The 26531-nt window shown below is 36.0% G+C and overlaps 1 protein-coding gene across 1 annotated transcript; it reads right to left on the bottom strand.

The window, feature by feature from the left end:
• Nucleotides 1-627: 627 nt before the first annotated feature.
• Nucleotides 628-26210, bottom strand: LOC110106001 (probable protein arginine N-methyltransferase 3). Its single transcript, XM_020835713.2, has 7 exons — nt 25941-26210; nt 20584-21123; nt 20361-20458; nt 6761-6839; nt 6417-6686; nt 6167-6334; nt 628-1461 (listed from the first exon to the last, which is right to left on the bottom strand). The coding sequence occupies exons 1-7, from the start codon at nt 26208-26210 to the stop codon at nt 1009-1011; spliced, it is 1878 nt and encodes a 625-aa protein (XP_020691372.1). The 3' UTR covers nt 628-1008.
• Between the last annotated feature and the right edge of the window lie 321 nt (nt 26211-26531).

The raw sequence follows: 26531 nt of genomic DNA, 5'->3' as shown, positions 1-26531 counted from the left end.
TTCTTGATCTTATATTCTGTAACATTGGTCTGTAAAAGAAACGAAAATAAGCAATTCTCCTTTTAGAAAGATTGAAACTCATCGTATATCTGTAACATTCAAAAAGAAAAAGAAAAAACCCTTCCCACATAAAAATTGAATTAATTCTCATACAAATTAAAATCAATGATAAATTGATTAAAAAATAAAGATTTTAATTATAAATGTTACTAATTTTAATAGAAATAAAGATTGTTGTGGATAGTCTTGATTTCAGACAGATCAAATAGCACAATTTTCTTACTTCCAAGATTAAGAAGCATCATTTTCCTTCCGGAGAAATTATTCAATGTGGAGGCTGGATGCAATTTTACTTTTGAAGATGAATCAGGTGCAGCCATATCAGCGGTATCAAGCAGTACCGAACCGTGGTACCAACTAAAGGGTGACGTGACATATTCAGGTTAATCTTCAGATGAAGTTCAGTGTCCCGCACAGAATAATTTTTCTTCCTTTCTTCCTTCAGTTGGCTTAAACCAAAAAAATAGCATAGCAACAAGAACAGAATTTTAGCCTGAAGTTTATGGCTCTGTTTAATGAATGAAAGACATAAAAACAAAATAAATGAAAAATAAAGTTTGCAAGTGGAGCAATAATTTACACTGAATTTCGTTTCCTTTCTTTCACCACCAGCCAAACACAATCTATAGGATGGCAAAATAATGTTACACTTAAATAAGTCTTTTTTTCCTTGAAATACATACAGTCAAACTTGACAGAGTTATAATTCATTTGAAACGGCTATTTTACTGCTTCTTAAAATAATTTTTTAATAAAAAAAATAACTTTTATAATAAAAAATTACTTTAAGAAGAAGCAGTAAGAAAGCCAACCCAAACCAAACCTTACAAACAAGACAGAAAAATGAAAGCAGCCAAGCTAGCAATACAAGCCGGAGCAGACGTCCATCTCACCAGTTCGATGGAAATAATAATGATAAAAAATTTCTAAAAATCCTGAGATGAGATATCAAAGATCAAAGATCTGAACAGGCCAACTACGCTTCCTCCCATCCAGGCTGATTCCAGTAGTCTCCATGGATATATCTAAGCTTCGGTGCACCGAAGATCGAGCAATGCTGATGCGAGAGCTAATTCTCACTGCAGGGCACCGTTCCGTGCCAACAAGTCCATCATATTCCGATTTGGATTTGGCAGATGCCATGGCAACTGGCTCTTGAAATGTAAAAATGGTCTGAGACCAATGAGTCTTCGGCAAATACGGAGATGTGGAGAGAACCGTCGGCATTTCCTTGCAGAATCTGCTAGTGAAACCAGTCTCAAACCACAGAACTATACCATAGCACCAGCATATAATGGGTTCTTCAGTAGCTGAAGCTTCTTCGGGGCTGGGTTTCAGTACCAGCTCACATCTTGCAGTGAAATCCACCTCATCAGGTTTCATGGTTGTCAGATCAAAAGTCTGAAACGGAAGAAAAATAGAACATATAGTGTTTAATAATAACAAGCAACAAAGAGACCCTGTTCTACACTATAGCACTAGAAAAGATATGTCGAAAGTTAAATTGCACCAAGGATCTGAGAAAAATTGATGCCGAATTCAAGATATGTCGAAAGTACAGGATTTGCTACATATCCAGTAAAGCTGCCACAATCCTGCAACCATCTTTTCGGTGGGAATGGTCACATGAAAATTTCGAAGCCCGATGGTTATTTCTACTGTTTATATGCTGGGAGAATTAGAACTTGCTGTTTTTGACTAAATGTAAGAGTATTCTGCGAAAATTTTTATTTTGGATCATTTTCTAAGCTATAAATAGGACTCATGTTGCATGAAAAGAAAATTGAATATTGTGTATTACAATAAGAATTCCATGTTTATCAAATTTTGTGTGTTAATTGCATTTGTATTCTTCAAGCACTTCACAAGTATTAACGACTATACGGTCCTATTCTTTGAATGATTTTTATTGAGCACATTCTAATTTCACTTGTCTGTGCATGATTGGAATTTTGTGCAGTGTGATAACAAACTGTATCTACTTTCCCAAGTGTCAACTTGATTGCTGCAAAATATTTTATATTTATTCTTTAAAGATTTGGAATCCATTGAACTATTATATCGAATGAAAAATGTGTTTATCATTTTTAATAAAAAACATGTTATTTTTGCTAAAATAATAGTTGATAACTTATGAATTGTGATCTCATTGTGCTTTCAATATGCATCTCATTATTGGTTGTATTAGTAGCCTAAAACCCTTATCATCTTACATCAAATTGATATCAAAGCTTTATATTCCATCATCATGAAACAAAGTAATACATGGGCCAATAAAAAAACAAAAACATGTGCTTTAAGCAAAATTTGGTATGTCATGATTCTTAATGAATAAAAAAATATAATTAGAAGGATCAAAATTACATACCAACATTCAATAAAGGACCAAAAATTACATACCAACATTCGATAGGAGGCATAATCAATAGAGATATTTTTAGAATGGATTGATAATTTGGAATATCTCTTTAAAAATATCAATTTTTATTTTCAAAAAATAAAATTAGCTTGACATGCTTAAACTTATTGGCATAGTTTTGCCTACAAAACAAAACCAAAATTATTGACCTAAAATAAACGTAAAGAACAATATGTCATATGAAAAGTACAATAACTAATTGAGTGATCACTTTGTGTGACTGATCAGCCCTTCAATTGCACTCTTTAAGGTTGTAAACAAAATATTTCTAGTGTGTATGTATGATATGATAGGTTCACAGATCTTTTAATTGAATATAGATTGCCTGGAGACAACTTTGTTATGATTATGTGTTGTATTAAAAGTCTTAAGAGATTAGGGTTGTCTATGTGCCTACAAGTTACCAAGAACTATAAGGAAAGCTTTAACCAAATCTTGAAATATTAAATTTATTATAATAACATTACACTAGGGCTACAAACAAATTGAGTCGAGTCAAGTAGGTGCTTATTCATGTTTGAGCTTGTTTATTATTAAATTTTTCGAGTTTCATTCGAGATTTTTTGTTCATGTTCAATCTTTGTTCATTTTAAATATAGATATTCATGTTTGGATTGTGTTTGGTTCATGTTCGGTTTGTTTATGCTTATCGAGCTTTAAACAAACGAGCCTTATCAAGCCTACTAACAAACAATCGCCTAGAGCCTATTCGCAAACATATAAAGGGAGTGTTTTCAATCTACTAAACAAGTCCATTCACGAACAAACAAGCTCATAAAATGATTCTTCATATAAACAAACTTGTTCATGAACACTTTAAATAAAAAATATTGTAAACATGAAGAAATACCTCTTGTTTATGAACAAATTCATTATATTGAAATAATATAACATAAAGAATGTAATTAATTTTTTATATAATAAGAATAATTTATTATAATAAAACTAAAAATTATGTGAAACAGTGAAAATATACAAAATAAAGAATTAATCAAGCTTCTTAATGAGCTTTTTATCGAGCTTGTTTAAGACCTTTAACTAATATTGTTCATGAACATAAACTTGTCGAACACATAATTGTTCAAGTTTATTTCTTTAACAGTCGAGTATTTAAAAAATAATTCAAACTTCTTTGATTATTTAAACAAACGATCATGAACGAATTGTAATAGAGCATAGAGCCGAGCCATGAGTAGCTTGTCGAACGCTCGATTCATTTGCAGCTCCACATCACACCGCGAATAACCCATAAAGAAAAATATTTGCTTTCTTATCCCAGACTTATCAACCATACACAGACAAAAAATCATGTATGGTTAAACCTGATCCTATTAAAGAAATTGTAGCACATGAGTATCCTTTTGAAGTTGAATCACATGAAGACCTATGGCACAATTAGAATCTTTTCATAGTGTGGAGCCTGAGTCCTCAATTACATTATTTATATTCTTGAAACTACATCGACACGAGTAAAAGTCTTATTAAACGTTTTTTTTAATGACACCTTTCATAAGCAGTTCATCCACTTGTCATTTGAGTTTAGCCTGGTGGGGTTGTTGACATGGGGCATATTCCATAATGGGAGTAGGAATTACATCTTTCATAAGCAGTTCATCCACTTGTCATTTGAGTTTAGCCTGGTGGGGTTGTTGAACTCCATAGAAAATAATAATAATAATAATAATAATAAAATGAAAAAAATTTAATTCAACGCCTTACCTCTCGATTGTCAGACGTCATGCTCCGCACGAACTCCGCATGTTGACAACGTGATCCCCACGATCTTTGCTCGAGATGCACGATCTCCGCTCTGGCCTTGTCATTAAAATGAGAATGATCAGCATCATTCGTTCTTCTTCGACACACGAATTGTTCTCCCGCTCAGAAACTACAGTCGATCTCCCCTTCTATCCATCTCTCCCTCTCAAGCGAACTCCTGCAACTCAACAAACCTCCGATCCATCCAACCACAACCGTAAGATACCACCTCTACCTTATTGATCCCGAAGCCACATTCTAGCTCTTGTGCCAAAGTCGACCTCACCTACTTCATTCGAACTCCACCTCACAACTCGATCCCTATCCTGATCGAAGACCCTTTCATTTTGTCGATCGATCCAATCCTTCCTCGCAGCTCAGGTTCCTTCACCCGATCGAACTCCACGCTCGACTCTACTCCCTAAGCCGAAGACCCCTGCTATGATCTTCTCCACGTCCGATCCCAGCCAAGGCCGACTGGCCTTGACACCTCCCGATCCAGTCCCTCTTCAAAACCAAAGCCCGATGGAACCCATATCCTCCTCTGTTCGACTCCAACATGCCGGTCAATCAAACAAGCCAACCGATCCACATAGTCGAATCCATCTCCTACAGCCGATCTTCCTTGTCGCACAAGCCTTCCGATCCGCTTCCACCAACAGTCGAACCCTTCTAAGTCGCCCGTGCCACACACAGCCGCTCCCAATCGACTGATCTTTCTGATCCAGTTGAGCCCAACTAATCCCACCTTCTTCCCTCTCTGTCGATCGACTCCAAAGCAGTCACCCTAAATTCCACTCTGCCCCATTCCCCTATCCGAGCTCACACCTGAACGACCCAACAAGCCGACCCTGTTTGCATGTCTTCACCTAGCCGCAAATGCAACCCACTCAAATAGCGAGAAGTTTCTCTCTACATATATCTCTTTCTCTCTCTCTATTAATATTATTAATATTATAATTAATATTGTTAATAATACTAATAATTAGTATTATTGTCATTATTATTAAAAAAGAAGAAAGAAGTAAAAAAAGAGAAGAAAAATAAAAAGAGAAGAAAAAGAAAACAAAAAGAGAAAAGGAAAAAGATGATTTTTGTTCATTTTTGCCGTCGCCATTGCCCTCAACACTGCCCTCACTTGCACAAGGTATAATGATCCCTCAAACTCCAAACTTTCAAAATCCTGTTTTCGGCCCTTGCAGCACGTCGGGGAACCACCTATATAAGTTTTTCTTAGCGTGACGGGAACAGTCCTAAGTACCCATGTATGTGTCGTCATGCATACGGGAAAAAACTATGCATTTCAAACAGGTACCTCGAAAACCCATACGCCCTAAGTATCTATGATTTGTTGTTCCATGGGATAGAATTATTTATGATGATTTTTGATTTATCTTTAAGGAAACACAAGTTTTCCAAGACTAATATCAAATACTCAATTTATTGAAGAAAACATTTTCAAGATAAGCTAGTTGATTTGAAATTCCTTAGGCTAAGTGCTAGTCTTAAAATTCGGTTCTCACGTTGCCTGCAGAGCTCACTTGCCACCATACTAGTTTGCTCTTTGTTGAGCTCACTCGCCCCCACAACCTTGGAAGCACAACTTTTCCAAGAATAATATCAAATACTCAATCCATCGAGACAAAATTTTCAAGTTAAGCTAGTTGATTTCAAATTCCTTAGGCTAAATGCTACAGTCCTAAAATTTGATTCTCACCTTGCCTCGTGAGCTCACTTGCCACCATACTTGTTTGCTCTTTGGTGAGCTCATTCAGCACCGCAGCCTAGAACCTTGCCTCCCCTTTTGTCATCTCTCACGCACAAGGTGGAGAATGGGAAACACAATTTCTTCATTATTTCACATAAGGGATTTAATAAAAGCATCAAGTGCATCATCGAAGAGAAGGTAAGTGTTGCCAGTTAACCAACCTGAAGAACAGCAGATTCTGTCACAATGTCTTTACTATTCATGACGTCAATGATGGGGGAGCAGGAAGCATCCTCCATAACTTCCTTGCCAATGCAAGTCATATTGAAACCATACACATTTTCCCAAAACGGTAAGCTGGTTCCACCTCTTCCGAATCCAGCAACAAGCTAATAAGAAAAAGCATTGAAATGTTAGTGTGAAAGTAGTAAGGAAAAAACCTAAACGTCAAAAAAGTTTGTATGTCCTTACAATAGTAGCAGTGTCCGGTAGGATAGCACCACCAGGCTTTAGCCAGTAATCACGAGCATAAAGAACAGAACTGAGCATTGACTCATACAGAAGGCAATATCCCATCCACTCACTCACTAACACATCAACACTATGTGGGGTTATCTTCTTGAATTTGTCAAGTTCTTCGACCATAGTTTGAACAACATGGATCACACCAGAACAATGGTTGTCTTCATCTTTCTCGCCTTTATTGTTTTCCTCATACAAATATCCATTGTCTTTGGCAATCTGTATGTTTCAAGCAATAAAAACTTCTATCCAAGAACTATAAGAAAATTAAAACAATATGAAGAATAAAGAACCTGAGTAGCTATGGCAGCCATCTTCAAGCTTGCCTCAACTGCAACCACCGTTGAAGCCCCAGCTTGAGCTGCAAATAAACTGTATATCAAATAAGAAACGTGCATTAACACACTATTGTACTACAAACTAAGGAGCAAAAAGAAATGTCTAGCAGAAACCGCTTAAACGTTCATAGAAAGAATTCTCTTATGTTATAGCTTGTTTATTGTCGTCAACCACCTAGAGGACCAAACCTTTGGAACATTCAAATATCCAAATTTCATGATTCGGAGGAAAACTAGGTAAATTTTAAATGATTGTACAGGAGCTCTCATTAACTATAAAAAAAAAAATGCTTGAAATCTTTAAGAAACAAAGTTGAGGACTCATAGAATAGCCTCTCAATACTTCCACTTTGAGTTTTGCATCTGCTGACCAACCACTCCTGTAGCAAATGAAATTGCAGGCATGATGACCGCTAGATAAATTAGATTACCAACTAGCATTTGCTACTGAAATAGAACATCAAGTAATAATTCATTATCAAAATTAGTATGGGTCTCCACATGAGTGTTACAAGATTACAACCAAGAATACCCATTTCTTCAAAAAGATAAATGCCTTTTTTTTTTTTTTTTGAGATAATAATTCCCCAATTTTATTATAAAAATATTCTATTCCAAAAAATAAGTACTCAGGAGGTCATCCTAAATGTTTGGTGATAAATTACATTTGCAGATAGTATTTTATCTCAAACAAGTTGTCAGGATTGATTTTAGTAATATGTCATCAATATTAGCAGCTACTACAATCAAGTCTGGAGATGTATGTTTAACGAAGATAGAAAGATTAGCAGTTCTAATACAAAAATCAATCTCAGTCAGGACTTTACCGAGTTTTTCAAAGCGAGCTCGTTGACTCATTTCAACTCTTTCGATAACTTTCTTGAGTAAACATGTGCGGTTCTTCCCTTGAGCAATATACACTTAAGATTACTCCATAAAAACTGCCACTAGCAAATCATCATAATGAAAGGAATTACTCACATCTACTTGCAGCATAATCTATCATTGACTGAAAGTTATAGACAAAAGAATCCCGACAGTCTTAAGCCAAGCACTAAGGAGGTATCAAAATAGTTAATCTCATAAACTTGGGTGAAACATTTAGCACCCAATCTAGTTTTGTAGCAGTCATTTGAGCTATTAAGAGAAGACTTAATCATGACACTCATTGACAGGCAATTGATAGTATGTTGCCTTATACCTTTTCGAAGGGTAGTTGGTAAAAATGAGTTACAGAGCTCATCAACTATTTAGTTCTTATTTAAATCAATAATGTAGTTGACGGTGCTTTATGGATGGAAATGAAGGTCATTGATGCTATACATGTAAAGCTGTAGAGGTAGGTAGCATACATTGACATAAAATAGTGTGTCATGATCCATAGCTACATGCAACGCACCCCTAGCGTCATTTGCTTGGCGCAATGCACAAGTTGAAAATGGGGCATGCTATTTGCGCAATACAAGAGCAACAACGCATGGCACAAATCCTCAATAGCCACATGTTATTTATTTTAGGATTTAAAACTAAAAATAAATATTTATATTTAGTATTTTTATCAATTATTTAATTTCTAATAAGTTCACTAGCAGTAATCAACTTCAACCGAAAAAAAAAAAAAGCTTCTCCTCATCAGCACGGTACTCAGCCTCCTTGTTAGCAATGACATCGAACCATAAAGAGTGGCCGATCATGACCTTCCTCTCCCTCTTGGAGGCAACGACAGCGGATTCAAACCATGAAGAGCAAGCCAATCGCAAGTCTCTCTCTCCCTCTTGGTAGTGGCAGCTTGGAACAGTGAAGAATAGGCCACATGCGTCTCCCTCTTGGCAGTGGAAGCTTCAAACAATGAAGAATAGCTTGGTAGCTTCATACAGTGAATAACAGACCAAGATTGTCTCCCTCTCCCTCTCAGCGTATTGGCTTCGAACAATGAAGAGCAAGCTTAAACAACATCATCAAATGCCACGTTTACACATAAGTGTGCCTTAATTTCTAAAAAGACGACATAAGTTTTTTTTTTTTTGCTGATTAATGGATAGCATATGGTCAAGGCAATTCACACTAAAACATTTTTTCAATCATGGTCTTCAACCTAACCAATAGTTCATCTAAATGAGAATGCAATTGAAGTATATTTGAACAAGTATAAAAATCAAATTTTGTATTGATTATTTTTAGGACGTTTTATAATTTAGTAATAGGAATAATTTTTCAATTACAACTTCATGGCAAAAGAAAGCATAATAGATCATGGCCACCTCAAATATTTACTTTATGTAAAATATAATAGAGTATTGATTCACATATACAATTATCGTGATGTGATTGATCATATTTCTTTGAATGATATAGATGATATAGAGGATGCCACTAACAAAAAAATGGATGATAAGTTAGAGAAAAATAATGAAATGATTATTGCCTAGGAATATTTCGCATGTAGTACTATTTAAAAATCCATTGGTGTTTATCACAAAAGTTAAAATATTCAAGAGCAATCTAAAGGCAAATTGATGCAACTGAAGGATTCCTAAGCCAAGTAGGAGAACACTAGGTATGCAAATAATCACATCCATCCAATATAACTTAAACAAATACAACAATAAAATATGACACAACAATACTTACAACTTTTAATAAGACAGAACACAATAACACTTACAACTTTGAATAAAATAGGACACCACAACACTTACAAATTTCAATAAAATTTTTGAGAAGAAGGAGACAGTTGGAATGAAAACCGTGGAGAGAAGAAGTAGATAGAAGTCCAAGACAAATTAGTACATGGAAGGTAGAAGACAACTCGCAAACTTATAAGAAACCCTTAGGTTCTCATAATAGTTTAGAGAAGAAATATATAAATGGAATGGAAAACCATGGAGAGAAGAAGTAGATAGAAGTCGAAGACGAATTAGTAGAGGGAAGGTAGAAGAGGATAGCTCGCAATCTAAAAACCCGCAGATTTTACATTCCAAAAATGCATCACAAATATCTCTCTTTCTCAAAGGAAATTAGCCACTTTATATTGGAGAGAAATGGAGGACAGGTATTTTCCTAAATAAGCCACCCAATTAACCAATAGAACTGAACTAAACAACCAACATAACGAGAAGTCAAAACATCATTTGTAGGAATCAACAAGGAGCAAAAGGCGAGTAGCCAGCAGCAAAGAACCGAGACAATAAGGAATCTGAGCCAATAGGGAAACCAAGCCAGCAGGGAATCCGAAAACTAGCAGGGAAACCAAAGGGCCAGCAGAAGGGAAACCTGAAATCTAGCAAAAAAACAGTGAGTTACCAGGGAAAACTGAAGGGCCAACAGGAAACTGAGGGGCTAACAGGAAACCGAGGGGCTAACAATAGGAGACAAACATCCACAGAAGAAAGAGAGCTAAAAACCCAAGTAAAAATTAAAGAAAACATAAATTAGCTAGTCTTGACTGCATCAATTCTCTTCTAGTTGAAGAATCTCATCTACGAATGAAAACACCTCAGAAATATGCTAGAAGATATCTAAACAACGACGTTGCAACTCCACAGCTTCAATCCAAGAACATTCAGATAAAGGACTTCCACTCCATCTAACCAAAAATCGTCTGTATTCTCCTTGTCTTGTTTGAGTAGTACGGATATCCACGACATCTTCAACAAGATCATCACATGTCTGAACGGGTACAGTAAGAGGCATAGTGTATATATCCATAGAACCAGATGGTTCTCCTTCATTTGTAATAGGATCAACAACTTTATGCAAAACAATCTTTCAAAATTTTTCCAAAATCTTCATTTTTTTAAATTAAAATACCACCTCTCAGGATCCTTCAGCAAAACGTTGTATTTCCTTCTTATCTTCTCTTTTTCTTGCTCACACTCTGACCAAAGTAGCAGTATCTTAATAGGAGTTTGGGTAATCTGTTGTGATCTTTAGTTGGTGAGCACATTAAGGACTGGGATTCCATTTTGCTTACTACTAAGTTTGCTTATAATAATTCTATTAACTGAACCACTGACCTAAGTCCTTCTGAAATTGTATATAGGTTCAAATCTAGACAGCCGCTAGACCTAATACCCATGTGTTCTAGGAATAGGATTTCTGAGTCTGCATCATCATTTGCATCTCATTTGCATGAACTTCATAAGGAAATTGCACGACAAATTGAAAAGAGCAATAATGATTACAAACTATATGCGTATTTAAAACGAAGATTTAAAACTTTTGAGGTTGGTGAATCCGTGATGATGCGGATTCATCTAGAATGGTTCCCGCAGGGAATAGTTAAGAAGCTGCATGCTAAGAGTGCTGGACCATTCAAAATACTTAAGAAAATTAATGATGATGCTTATGTAGTAGATCTGCCAGCAAAATTCAACATCAATCCCTCTTTTAACATAGAATATCTAATTGCATATGAAGTCCTGATTTCAACCCACCAAATTCACTCATACAGCAACCTTGTATGAACCCACCGTGTGAGAACCCAAACCTACCTCCACTACCAAATATTCCCAAATCACCCATGGCAGAAAAGGTGGACTCGATCCTGAGTGATGATATCATATCCACAAGGGAAGGTGGATGAAGGAGGTACTTGATCAGGTGAAAAGGAAAACCCGAGTTAGAGGATACTTGATTGGATCGCGAAGAGTTGTGGCAGATTTATCCCGATGCATTAGAGATCTACGAGAGCACCAGAGACACTTACTCGACGAAGTCGAGCTTTCTCCTAGCCTGGGAGAATGATGGGGACATCAGATCGTGGAAGGTCTATCAGTGACGTGGTCGTCGATCTACAGCCACGATTGAGTCGTTGTATTTCTGATTTGTTTTATGTATTTTCTTATTATAATTGCTTTATTAGTTTCCCGTTGTACCCTTTTATTAAGGAATGTCGTATGTGTTGACCTCTAACTGTCGGATACCCACACTCAGCCGACAAACCCCATGGCTCGGACACAACCATCGACCCACGTCGCTCCCACGATCGCAAGAAACCACTCCTCTCACGACATAAAATGATCCCTCATCTCATTCGGCTCTCTCACGCACACAGGAACTCAGAGAACTGAAAGAAATCGCAAGAAGAAAAGGCTTCGGGACTTACCTCTTCTAAGGCGACATCTCTCCCGATCTCGATCTAGGCTTCAGTCGAATACCCTCTAGCCTCCGTCGAGCAAGCCGAGCCACCGCACCCAATCTCCTCCGGCACGACTTTTGCATCCGACTGCCGATCTCCATCGAGCAAACTGACTTCATCCACCTCTTTCGACTTCCTTCTTCGCTTGACTGCAACTGTGCCCTAGTCGGCCTTCACCGCCGACCTGCCGTTTCCTCCGACCGTCGCCACTGGCCCAAAGCCGAAGCTGCCAACTGACCCAAAGCTCGCCGAGGCCGTGCGTGACCTAGCCAGATCGGGCTCTCCTTCCTGATCCGCCTCTCTCCCTCTCTATTATATCTAAATACAATATATATAATATAATACATAATATTATATATATAGTATTATATTATCTCTATTATAGTATATGTAATATAATATATAATATTATATATACAATCAAGTATGAAGACTTGAAGTAAGTCCCAGGGTTGATCCAGTCCCCTGAAGCCCTCGGTCGTCGAGATTATCCGACCAAGGGAGCGCAGACTCTACTCTTCCAATCTCCTCGCCGTTGATTCGCTCCGACCGAGCGAGCCAAAGGGCAAATGCCCTCCTTACCTCCCGGTGCTGGGGAGGGGACACCGGAAGGCTGCCGGATTTTCGAGGGGACAAAAAAAAAATTTAAAAAATTAAATTAAATTGCTTAAATCAGCAGGTTGCGCACATTAGAAATTTTGAAGACGCGTTTATGGGATCGATTCGCTCTCCCAAATCTCTTAGCCGTTGATTCGCTCCAGCCGAGTCAAGCCACTCTTTACCTCCTGGCGTCGGGGAGGAGACGCTGGGAGGCTGCCGAAATTTCCTCAAAAATTTTTGACTTAGGCAAATTGGATAATATTCATTTGAGAAATTAAATTGATATGAAATGTTACAATTAAAATTCAAGTGGCCAATCAATGGAAATCTAAATAAATAATAACTGATTAAATAGCCTAAAATTTAAATCATCTAAAACTTAAAACTTCAAATCAGAGAAAACTTAAAATTTAAATCATAAATTTTAATTAACTAATCTAACATAAGATATAATTAAAACAGTTAATCTACTAAAGTAAATAAGTAATGAATAAACTGGATAATCAATTAACTTAGAACTAAAATTAAGTCTTTAAGTTGACTTTACTAAATTGAATAATGAAATAGTAATTTATTTTAATTAATTAATAAACTCTTATCATTTAAATAATTTGATCAAGCATATTAAAATCAACTTAAAAATGAAATTGTAATTTAATTGATTAATCAAATCACAATCTACTTTAAATAACTAATTAACAAACAAACTTAAATAAATAAATAAATAACACAATCAATTTAATAACTTAATTGAGTAAATTGATTAATTAATTTTAATTAAATTGATTAATCTAATTAATTAATGCCGCCACTATCCAACATACGTATAAATTAATCAAATGATGGCTCTCCAAAGCTCTCCAAACAATAAAACCCCCTCCAATAAACAACCTCAAAGCTCTCTAAAAGCTCTCCAACAAGTGGCAGTTCACACAATAGCTCTCTAATAGTGCAGCTCTTCAAACTACTGAACAATTATGATTGATAAAAAAAAAATGCAAGAAACAAAATCTCATGTTCAACAAACATCCTTACAAGTGGATGGTCCTCCTCTCAGTTATATATGTGACTTCCAATTCCAAGTATTCAACTAAAAATATAGAGCAAGTCACTTGAGGAAAAAGAGCTCAATTCATCGAGGTCTAAAATTGTTAGTGTCAACTTATTTTCTTCAACCTAAAGGCAAAATACAACATACTACAATTCACCTATGAGAAGGAATAGGAAATTCGTAGTGCCCACGACAACTATTTGCAAGCAAGGACAAAGAGCTTGTATCAAATAAATCAGTCTATTTATGGGAGAGAATATGAGAACTTATAGCAAGCAAGATAATTCTCCTACGAATATTAGCACGATGATCTCCTAATGCCTATTGAACAAGCATTCACTGTAAAGTGTAAGCTATGTTGAGTGGGATAATAACGACAAAGGGATATCTTCTATGTGTTAAAAATGAAACTTAATTTAGAGTAACGCCACTGGATCCGCAACATGTGTACAAGCAGACAGAAGGTATTCGTAGGCCCTTAAAAGAAATCCAGGGCAATTTTCTAAACGAAATCACTTGCGTAATGGATCAAATTTAAATATTTTAAAATCCCCTCTTATGTATTAAATATTATCCCTTAAATTAAACAACTCCTGCATGTGCTCTGATAAATGCAATAAATTTACAAATGCCAATGTCCGAGAATGTTGCGCAGGGTCAAATGCTTACTAATGTAACATTATATTTTCAAAATAAATATAACTCATATATGCTTCAATCGTCACATCTGAATCCTAAATCCAACGATTCGAGAATGCTGCGCGGGCCTAATATTCAAGTTTCATTCTCCTCCTTAAAAGGACTAGAGTTAACATGACATGAAGTATAAAATGCCCCCCAAAATCTTACGAAAATACAAGTGATCTTAAATGTTACCCCGATGATGGCCGCGTTGACAAAAAAATCTCAATTAGAGGGATTAAATCTTAAATATCACAAAAGCTTAAATTCTTGAAATTAAACACATCTCCTAAAAATTTAAAACTAAACATCATACACCTCCCGCAACCATTTGTTGATGGTGATAAATTTAAAATTAACCTCAGTTCACAAAGAGCAAATGCATGTCGGGTGTATCACTACGATTCATCCTCAAATAATTTGTTGCCAGTAGGACGTGGCACGTGCCCTCTGATCGGGTGGTTTTGCAGCAAAATGACACCATTATATTACGATCATGGCCAAAGCCCGTATGTTCCCTAACGACGTCAAACCCTTGAGTTATGAATCATATGGTATATTCGATAGGCATAAAGCCCTCTGTCAGCTAAGGTGGATTCAGATATATCCCCTTAGACAAATACTAACCCAGGTCTACAAGGTATTCTTGGACGAAGCAACCCATGGTTGCCGACAAGATGCCTTCTGTCAGGTTGGGTCGACTACCTCCTCTGACTAAGTAGACCAGAGATCATGTCAGCCCGGGACAACGGAACCATGGGATCTTGATCGGGCTCGTTTTCATTCCTCCCACCACCAGCTTTAAGTTTAAGATGATAAACTTTAAAATCCAAATCATAAGATCAAATTCAAACCCTAAAATTGTTGTTATTGCTATTATACACTGGATTTATGATCCATATGACCTCCTTAACGACTAGCCTTAATCGAAAGTTCTCTCCTGTTATCGGTAGGGGTAATTAACTATAGGGGCTTGCGCTAGGGGTAATTAACTATAGGGGCTTATGCCTATAGGAAACCAGAACTAATATCAAAAAAGTCCTCACAAAATGAGGGTGAAATCTCTAGGTAGTGTCTTATCTAAAACCCAATCTGCCTTCTGAAAATTCCCCCGAAACCTAATCTCGTTAAAACTCTCTACCATCATCGTCACAAAAATACTTATAAGAAAAAAAATAGACAGATGGCGCGGAGAGGTCGGGATCACACACTAAAATGGAATTTTCGGAGCCCACAGTATGTAAGCCCTAGGGGCATTGTCGTCCTGTTATGTTTTGAGTCATTATAGCCCCATTATTCTTCTTTTCAAGAAAATGAATGATTTATTAAAAAATATTTCTTCCCCTTGCATGAGTTCTTGTGAGAGCTTGAGAAATCGGAGAGAGGTCCCTAGGAGAGGGAGAATTGCGCATCACCCACCAACCTAGACGAGTCGGGTTCGTGTAACTATTTCGTGCATCTTCCTTTCCCTTCCACCACCACCACCGGCCAACATCACATCCACGGTTTTCTCCCTCCCCAAGCCCTTTCCCTTTACTTGACCAAACTCCACACACTTCCCACCTAGCCGCCGGCCCCATACCCGAGCCCATCCACCCGCCAGCCCCAAATCCCCTCTCCCTTTGCTTCCATTGCCTAATTGGGATTGACATAATTTGGGACATATTTTGAATTCAAATTCGTTCAATTTGAAATTTAAAATCTTTCCTAAATTACCAAACATATTCTAGGAAAGTTTCCAAATTAAATCTATTTGAATTTTAAATTCGAATTGGATTTAATTAAAAACTTTCCTATTTCTTAAACCCAATTTAAGAAGCCCTCAATCCCTCCCATTAATTGCTCCCATAGCCATCAATGTCGTCGAGTGGAGGATTACAACCGATCTTTAACGAAGGTTTTCTAATCTCCCTCTTCTCGTATTCCTTAAAGTCTAATCATTTCTTTGTGATTTGATTATAGTCATGAAGGTCGATGTTGCCCGATTCTGCCAAGCTTAGTAAACGTAGGGAATTAAGTGCACTTCTAATCTTATTGTTAGATTAGGAATTTTCGTTGAAAGCTACTATGTTTCTATGTGCTGAGTTCCAATGCTACTTTGATGGTTCAAAACTTTTATCGTGCAACTTAGCCTAAACGGAAGTGACCGCTCTTGTGTTTTATTTCATCGTTGTTATTTGCTAATAGTTTTAATTATTATTACTCTAATCAATAAGTCGTACAAGCTCTTTCAAAATCATTTCAAACATTATAGTCCTACACCAAGCCAGCAGGGAATCCAAGAACCAGCAGGAAAACCGAAGGGCAAGCAACAGGGAAACTCGAAATCCAGCAGGAAAACAATGAGAGCCAACATGGAAAACTGAAGGGCCAATAGAAAACCGCGAGGCTAATAGTAGGAGACGAATAACCACAGGAGAAAGAGAGCTAGAAACACGAGTGGACAATAAAGAAAACATAAATTAGTTAGCCTTGACTGCACCACAAATAGAAGGAATCTTCATCTAAGGTTCACATTTTTGTGATTGAAAATAAAGATGAAGAGGGTGACAAAGAGAACTATGAATTAGGAGATGATGCTATGAAGGAAATGAGTTTTTTAACTTTAGATGATGATGATGACTCCTAAGAATATAACTTTAATTTCTTACAAAAATATTTAACTAGAAAAAATTATTGTAATATTTTGAATTTTAAGTGATTGAGGTGTTGATCACTTGAACTTAAGCATCACATTGGTTGTTTTTATTATCCTGATGGTATTTATCTTTCAATTTTATAGTATTTCATGTTAATATATATGTATATTTACAATTGTTTAATGCTTTGCACCATGTTTGAAATAAATGAAGAAGCATATTGAGAGGTACTGGATCCTACATGATGAGATAAGGAAGAGACCAATTTGTTGTGATTGTGACTCAAATAAAAAAATCCTCTTAGTAATAATAGTACATATGATTTGATTTGTGGCCAATTATTTCAGCTTTCTTTAGGAACTAAACATAGATGAGCAGGCAACTGAGAAATAAAAAATTTAGAGCTGAATTTGATATAATATGATACATTGATACGATTCATATATTTTATGTTGTTTTGTTCTTGAACTATTTTGATTTCAATTATATTTCACATAATTTATCACTTAACACTTTATATCTTATACATTTTTTTTGTTTCATATATGTAAATTTGTTACTTCATAATTCAATAGAAAGTTAATATATCATCATTTAATATATTATTTGGATATTATATAAAAAATCAATTTTAAATCTTATTTTAACTTTACATAATTTTTAGATTTTGAGGCTTACGCCTTTCCTTACAATGATAAACACCTCAATACCCAATTGTGCAATTTTAACCCTTGAGAGCTTCTAAAGGAAACAAACAAGTTATAAAGAAATCTCAAAGGTGGAGGAAGGAGAAAGGAAAGGTGTAGTCTCATGAAAGATTTATTCGTTGAAGCATATAGTTGTTTAGCACTAATGATCTATTGAGTGCGAAAATACCAAAAAGGAAGAAACAACAAATAGCATGTGGAAAGATTTTATCATGCCAGCAAAACAAGGGAATAAAGAGGAAACAACAAAAAAATCTATTATCTATGGAAAAAAATGGTTTAATCAGGATAAAAAATCAAGATGGGTGAGATATGGTTGAAAAAAAGGGACATAATTGATGTGATAGCTTATTGTCAGATAGAAACCCCAAGAATTGAGGGGCATTTATGTGAATATCAGAAGTCCTTGCAACATCAAGAAGGTAACAGTTTTTGTATACAATAAAGGAAGTTTGATAAATAAGACCAAAAGCAGAGTAGATGTTCTGAAACTAAGGTCAAGTAAGCTTGGTGGCCTAACCATTAAATTGATTGTTGGAACTATGATCAAACAGCCACACTTGAGAAATGGAATCTCCTCCTCCCTCCACATTTTGGTATCAAAAAATGGTTTTGATTGCATGTTGCTTGTGAATTTATAACGATGATTTTTCTCTTGCTGGATTTTTTTGGTAAGAACTTCCTTGCATCAAGTAGCCTTGATCCTAATTTGTGTTTCCAAAATCCATTCCCCTCCTGCTCATACCTCTTTCATCGAAATTGCAGGAATACGAAGATAAGGGCTGATTTTTTATGATCTCTTCAAAAAGAAAAAAAAAATATACAAGTGATCTACTATCCGAGAGGTAGATCAGCTCTCCCACAAACCCTAAACGTTGCTAAGAACAACTCCTAAGAAAACTACAACAAACATAAATCACATAATGAAAATAAAACAACATAATTAGCCTTAAATAAACCATCATATTTTTCTCCAAAGTCTGAATTCAAATAAGCCCTATTTCCCTTTAATAAAACATTCCTAATTCCCTCCCAAATTTGAATTCAAATCAGCACCCTTTCCCTAAATAAAACCTTCATAATTTCCTCACATATCTGAATTCAAATCAGCCATCTTTCCCTAAATAAACTTTTCTTATTATTTCTCCCCTGATTTCTCCTCCTTACATAGTGAATAATAACTCCCCAGGACCCCACAAGATGGGCCGCCCTGGCGCATCATAATGATAGTCAAAATTTTGTATAGAGTACAAGTCATTAGATATTCCTTTCCTAAAAATATGTAAAGCAAATAAAATCCCATATCTTTGTTGGTAGAATCTTGAAAAAAAGAGTTGAAGCGATAGATGGTTCAAGATCATTAAAGAATAAGGTAAAAATAGTAGAGAACTATATGTTTGCCACTGAAGAGCTTGATGGCCTCTTGTCTAAAGGAGAGGCCTCCAGATGATGAAATTTATCATGATGATTAATAAGAAGAGAAATGCTGTCAACCATATATGGCAAATAGTATCGTAAAATTTGATATTGATATCAGTAGTGGAGGGTTTCAACTTATGGACATATGGGTGGTGAGAAGCCATGGAGCCTTTTGATAGAGGAACATGATAGCAAGGTTAGCGTATAAGCACTGTTAGAGTTATAGAGATATCATGCCCTAAGGGAGTGCAACTAATTGTAAGAAAGTGGGCATGGAGAGTGGTTATGACGGCAAGCACAACTACACGTGAGAATAATAAGCGCAAGTTCAACAAGGGCTGCAGCCATGTAAGCATAAGCACAAGTGCAGGGTACAAAGTAAGGAGAAAATGGGCATCTTGCACAAGGTGAGTGATAAGCAAGTGAGAACGATAAGTAGGTATGAGTGGCGTGCAGACGTGGATGTAGGCAACGAATGGGGTAGGCCAAGTGGCAAGCGAGTGATGAGAGAAGCAAGCAAACACATAGAGTATTTAGGCAAGTACGAACGCATATGCATGACGGTAAGCTAGGGCAAACATGGTGATCGAGATAAGAGGATGGTGGGTAGCTAGGAAACCTTAATATCATCTTGTTACCATGCTATGGGAAATCTATTTCATTTATTATTAATTGAATATGTGTGCCTCTATATACATGTATCTGAAAATACAAAGAGGTTAAAAAAAGGAAAAGAATAACCCCAACTATGAGGCTATAAAATCATCTCTCTAATATAATCAGTTGCCAATTTTAGAGGTCTGCCTAATACGCTACATTAACAATTCTTAAGGGAATGAAATGGCATGTCAATGACTAACATTAGAGCACAACCCAGCTAACACACACACACACCCCCAAAAAAAAAGTACTGCATAGCCCTAGTGCCCTTGAGAAGGAGTTTCATTGAAACAATACAAACATGGATACAACTCCCTTATTTTCAGTCGCTCAACAAGGTTGAACAAGTATAAACACAATCATGAACTGCACAATTACTAGAGAAGCAAAGTTTCAACAAGCATATGCAATCTAGTTAAACTCATAAACAAGTTCATTTATCAAGAACAGTTCTTTGAAAGCTCAATAGAAAGCTCATTCATACTCTAGCAAGAAAAAAACTGTTACACCGTATGATACGTTATAAGAAAAATAAAAACAAGATGGCTTGAATCTTAATAGTAATAATCAGATCATGAAGCCATTCAGTAAACTATTCACCACTATATTCATAGGAATGGTACATATCCATAAAAAAGAAATGTAAATTAAAGCTCACCTTAAAATTCCTGTACCACAACCAACATCCATAACAGTTGCTTGATTAAGCAAGGAAGGATTATTCAAAATTGCAATTCTGTATGCCTCTGTTCTCACCTAAACATTGGTATTACATATATGTAAGTTGACTACCTTCTTACAAAGACGATTCAAGCAGCGCACAATAAAGTACTCTCCAATAACTTGTGATAGAGCAAAAAATTTTTAAGGGCGTCATATACCTTGTCACTAATCATCTCCTTGTGAATGCCAAAAGAAGCATAAGAACCAAAATAATTGTCGTTAACATTTCTTATTTCTCTGGCAACTACATTAGCAAAAGAAACCTTAAGCTGACAATCCTTCTGCTTTTGATGTGATTCTCCATTGAAACTCCCTCCACAGATGCCATTGCTTTTGCTTTTCTCAAAAAAATTGGCCACTTTTTCTTCAGCAGCTACATGCTTTCTAATATCAAGACAAGCACTAGTCTGCGGATTTTCAGCATCTAAAATACCTTGGCTGCTATGGTAAACTTGAGCAATGTGACCATCGTTCATCAGTTCACTCAGAATATATTCTTCGGTGACTGGTGGATCAAAATCGTCCTCATCTTCATCATTAGCAAAGCTATGCAACAAAGCATCATCAATAATGAATGGTTTTAAATATGACTCCTCGTCCCATGGAAATTTCCCATCTTTTTTAATGTTATCAGCATCATGTAGACATGTAAAGTTTTTGAATAAGACATAACCACTCCGGCATTTGTTCATTGCAACCTAGTCATGAAAGACATCGAATGTCAGCTAAAGTTGATCAGATTTTCTTGCCCTATGGAATGTCTTTCACGTGTTAATTCCACAACATACTGAAATCATAGAAATAGGTTGTTGGCATCTTGCATTAGAATTTTTTATTTCCAATAATTATAGATTCTGACATTAAGATAAATTGTGCGCTCTTTCCTTCTATTTTGAGATTCCATTCTGACAAATTTACCGGTCCCAATTCATAGGTAAAAAAGGTAAAATCACTACAGTTATTCTAGAAAGAACTTAGCAAAGCATTAACTTAAGAGCTGACAATGTATGAGTAAAATGTGTCCGAGATAGCAATGGCAGGCATAACTTAAAAATTAATGTGCACAAACCCATGAAAACAAGGGATAAAGGATTATGTGGTTCGGTAAAGATCTCCTATATCCACAGCTGCAAAGAGATAATGTTTTCACTAGTTTGAAAAATGAGTACAATTAATTGGTTCAAATAGTCTCTTTTATCTCTCTAATCTACTCACCCATATATATATATATATATCAACCTTCTTCATTGTTCAAATTCCAAAATAGTTGCAAACCACACATAGCAGGTCTTTCAGTTGCAAGCTTCCTCCCACCTTCCTCCTTGTTGGTCGCTTGCTTCTCCTCAACAGCCAACAATCTTCTCCTCAGTAATCCTCAACATCAACAACAAGCTTATTCCTGAATTTACTGCCAGAACTCGTGACTTTCAAACCAGTACATCTTATCTTGAAGAAAAACTCTCCAATGTCGGCCTTGCATGCCTCCTTAATTCCTCCACCATTGAACATCCAAAATACCACATGCCATCACCTATGCCTCAACCGAGTTCAGTAATCCATAAAAAAAACAACCACCGAGATCTCCTATGAACACTAAGAAATAACTGTATTGATTGGACAGACTTGTGATCAAGTTAAATTTAAAAATGTGCTTTGTTGCAATAGATCTCTCTATCACCTTGAGGCTAAAGAGCTTCTCCATTAGATTTATCTTGTTCACCATCAAAGGCTTTTCACATACATAAGATGGAGCTTTCATCACCTAAATGTGATCTTCTCCTGCAATATGTTAATGCAACATTCCTTATAAGTCAAACGAGCAATTCCCAATGTTGGTATATCCAGAATATTCCAATCACCTTGGCTCATGTTTGTCAGTATTGTTTCTAAGAAAAATAGATATAACTTTTTCTAATATAGATAAGCCTCAATCCGCATCTTCAAGCATCTGAAATCTTCAGCATCAAAACTGTTGATCTTCACTTTCTCTTCCTAAGAATTCAATGCTCCCATTTTTTCCCTTTAGGACCTCAAAGCTTAGCTCTATTGCAATCATTTGCAAAAAGCATGTCCGCAAGAGCAATAACAAAAATGAGAAAGAAAATTTAATCAGATCAACAAAAAACACCAAAAAAATAAGAGACATAAGATTTGCATAGTTTAATTAAATTCACCTACATCCTCACCTGCATAAAGAGATTATTTTGACTAGTTTTAGTATCGAGTACAAGAATACAATTATTTGAGGCCCTCAAATATTCTCTCTTTTGTCTCTTTAATTTTAAGCTCCCATTTCTTTTTTCTTGAATCCATCTCTTTTTATCTGCAATAAAGCATAGATTAAAATATCCTTCAATCAAAACCTTGTCTCTCTAAGTCACTAATTCCTCTGGCATCGCACTTCTCATCTTCCTCATTGTGAGTCATCAATCTTCTCCTCAGTTCACGCCAACCTTCTCCTCAACACCCATTGGCATCAACAACAACACCCATTGGCATCAACAACAAGGTTAGGTGCCTAACTAATGCCAACTCCTAACTATCAAAGTAATTAATCTTGCCTCTAAGCATAACTTGAAATCATTAGTCTTGCATGCCTCCTTGAGTCCTCCGTCATTGAATAACAAAAGTGCCTTGCACCGTTATCTTTTTTTGAGTCAAGCTCAATTGCCAGCAACAAAGCAACCACCAAGAACTTCCAGGCCACAAGAAAAAACCTGAGACTTATGCAACTGTTAACTAAATTTTCAATGTTTTTTTATAGACTTAAGGAAGCGATGGAACAATTAATGGATGTGAGATTTTAGAGGCATAATATTAAGCACCATTTTGAATAATTTTTTACTTAGAAATATCCAAATTCTATCCTCAATATAAATTATGCAAAAAAAATTTGCTTGTTAAAAAAATTGAACTTTTCTAAAAAATAGTATACTTAGATAAAACCAAAAAAAGGTTGATGTGGAGGAATTTGATCTATTAATATAGCAAAACAAGGAATTAAATCACATGAGAAGCCACTCGCAAGTCATTTTAATGCATTGATATGCTATCAAAAATACATCTAACTTGGCAAATATTTTAAAGCAAATTTGAAATCTCATAGAACTCAAATAGTTGGACCAAAAAAGTTTAAAACATGATTTCAATAGGTAATGAACTTCAAATTTCAAAACATATAGACCAAAAGACCAACTCATTGAGAAAATTCTAATGACACCAAAATCTCTAAATTTGAGCACGAAAAAGCCAAATGAAAGTGGAATGAATGAATGAGGCCATCCTCTCCTTGTCCGTCTCATGATCAAACAACTCACACATAAGATTCACCACTTAGAACAATGGCTAGAGTTGTCAATGACCCTTTCGAGGTTGAAAGCACTGGATTGACTACCTAAACCCCCTTCTCGTAAATGATATGTATATGCCCTCCGATCATTCCAAACAAACGATATGATTTTGCATGGTGTGTTCACCTTAATCAAACTTCTTGAAGCTCCTGCAACCTCTACAAGCCTATCATTATTGTTCTTCATCGGACATAGTTTAGATCCCCAAAGCTTATAAAAATTATTTTGAACAACCTACCCATCTAAATTTCAATCTGCCAACTCCATTGAGTTTGTGGCATCAAGACATTCAAAATGGGATAATTCATTTGTTGACGACATCGATGACAGTGGCCACCACCACACCACTGTTGATAGCCTGACCCAACCCAACCAAATATTGGCCTAATTAGATCAATTGGACCAATATAGAGGCAATCTTATCAAGTTAATTTTTTATAAAGGAGGATGCAATCTAGTGCAGCTGATAATAAGAATGAGGAATATTCTAGTATAATGTTGAAGGCGGAATGCAATACCTGCTCAAACTATAAATAGACCTAGGTTCTATTCATTTTCCATATTTTAAACTCCAAGTTCATAAACAATGTTCATCATTGCTTGATATATCTATCATCATTTGACTTGCTTCGTCGTCCAACATCCATTGTCACCCAACACTCTCCATCCCCAAGTGCCGACCATATCTTATTGCCAATTGTTAACTATATCCCCCTCTTTTCAAAAGCATATTTGCCTTGACCACTTATAATTATGCACCACCTTCCACTAATTAAATCCAACCCCTTGGTCCAAGAAAAGAATTATTCTGATCACCACCACATCACCAACAATTCTAATCATCATATGACTAAAAGTCACACACCAACTCTTAGGCATCTAATATTTCCTCCTTTCAAAAGAACAATTAACCCAACCAATGCCATTATCCTACCAACTCTAGATCGCCTTCTAACTTCAAGTTGTCACCTTTAAGTTGTGCCATCTTCACCTCCAAGAGGGGAAAATCTGACCACCTTTAACGGCATTGACAACCTTCCTGCACCACAATGTCATCTCCTTCAAGTCATAAAATTTCCACCTCCAAAAGGTTGATTGTGCCCAATCATCCATACTGGCCCTCTTAACACCTTAGAGTTGCTCTGATTGACTCCTTCATGAGGACTTTCTTTACCTCATGAAAGAGGACAATCTCAATGCTCAACCTCACTGCATTGCCCACATGGTGGATGCTAGCAACATTTCAATTTCGCTTGCATTGTATTAGTGCCTTCTACAAGTTTGGGGAGGGATGACACTTCGTAACTAACACTTCCAAATAGTGGAAGCATTTCAAGTGGGCAATGCTTCATTATTTTTCCCTTCTCCAATTTTTTCATGTAAAACATAGTGTCCTATAATCTATTTATATCTCTGATTGTGTATTTGGACAACAATTCATAACTAAGGTGAACAAAATCTCTCTCTACAACTCAGTTTCTTGCACATAACATTAGTCCAAGCAAAACTCATACATATTCTACAGAAGTAGATAATAAACCCAGAATGATGCAATATGGATGTTCTATAACTTAAAGAAGGTAGTATATAACAGCAAGTTCTCCAAAAAAACAAGTGAAATTCATTGTTGCTTAAGCTTCTCAAACATTCCATTGGAGTGTTTTTTCCTTTGTTTTTCACTAATCCCATCATGTTGATGAACTTGTAGATTCAGTGCTTTACCGTTAATTCATTTTTTCATAATTTCTTTTGAAATTTAAAGAGCCAAAAAGAAAGTCCTTTTTTTTCTCAATATTTATACTAAACTAAACCTTAATTAATGATGCAAGAAAGTCAAATAACTTAAGTTTCAATCTGTATAATTAAATTTTGTTTATTCCTCAGTGAAACAAATGATGCGCGGCAAGCCTCTTCCAACCAAAGTTGTCAGTTTTGACGAAGAAGATGTACAAGAATGTGTTTCGACACACGCTACAGTGTTATTGCAGTGACGCAGGCGATGATATATAATTATAGGCTATTCGATTCATGATCTAGAAAAGTAAAGTTACGTGTTTCAGGGTTTCAAAATCTAGGATAAAAAAAAATTATTCAGTATCAAAAGAAAAAACTTCACAATGAGCAGTAGAACATACAACACGATGCGAGAAGTATTAAAGTCGCACCTGAGACCTAATGTAATTGATGAGCTTCAACGAACCATAGAAATCCAGCCTTAAATCTCTAATGACGCCGAGTAAATCGAAACAGTGTACGAATTTGCAGTGCTCGAACAATCTTTCTGTGGAATCGTATCTTAAGTCGCAAAAAAGGCACAGGTAATGAGACGATGAGTCCTCCTCATCAGATTGCCAATCGTCCCATACTCCTCCCCCTTCTCCCTCCATCTCCTCCTCCTCCTCCTCCTCCTCGGGGCTGAAATACTTCGTCGCCATGGAAATTTGGTACGAGCTGCTAAAACCCTCAGAACCCTAATGAGTAATGGCCTGCTTGAATATATAGTAGCTGCCGAAACCGAAACAGACCCAGCGAACACAACTAGCAGGTTGTCACCCGACCTACTAATTCTAATCGTTTCTGAACTAAAAATCTCGGGTTGGCTTAACCCGTTTAATAAATAAATCTTATTCGGTTTGATTTTTTTACCATTTATTAAATAAGTCGAATTTGAATTAAAGAACCTGCATTTAACTCTAAAATGATCTAAACCTCTTTTAGTAATTTTTTTACTTATAAGTATACTCTCTTTATATTTC

The sequence above is a fragment of the Dendrobium catenatum genome, unplaced genomic scaffold (genome assembly GCF_001605985.2).
Source record: "Dendrobium catenatum unplaced genomic scaffold, ASM160598v2 fragScaff_scaffold_9, whole genome shotgun sequence".
NCBI classification, from domain to species: Eukaryota; Viridiplantae; Streptophyta; class Magnoliopsida; order Asparagales; family Orchidaceae; genus Dendrobium; species Dendrobium catenatum.
Note: the sequence above shows the minus strand (reverse complement) of the source record. Positions and strands in the feature narration are given on the sequence as shown.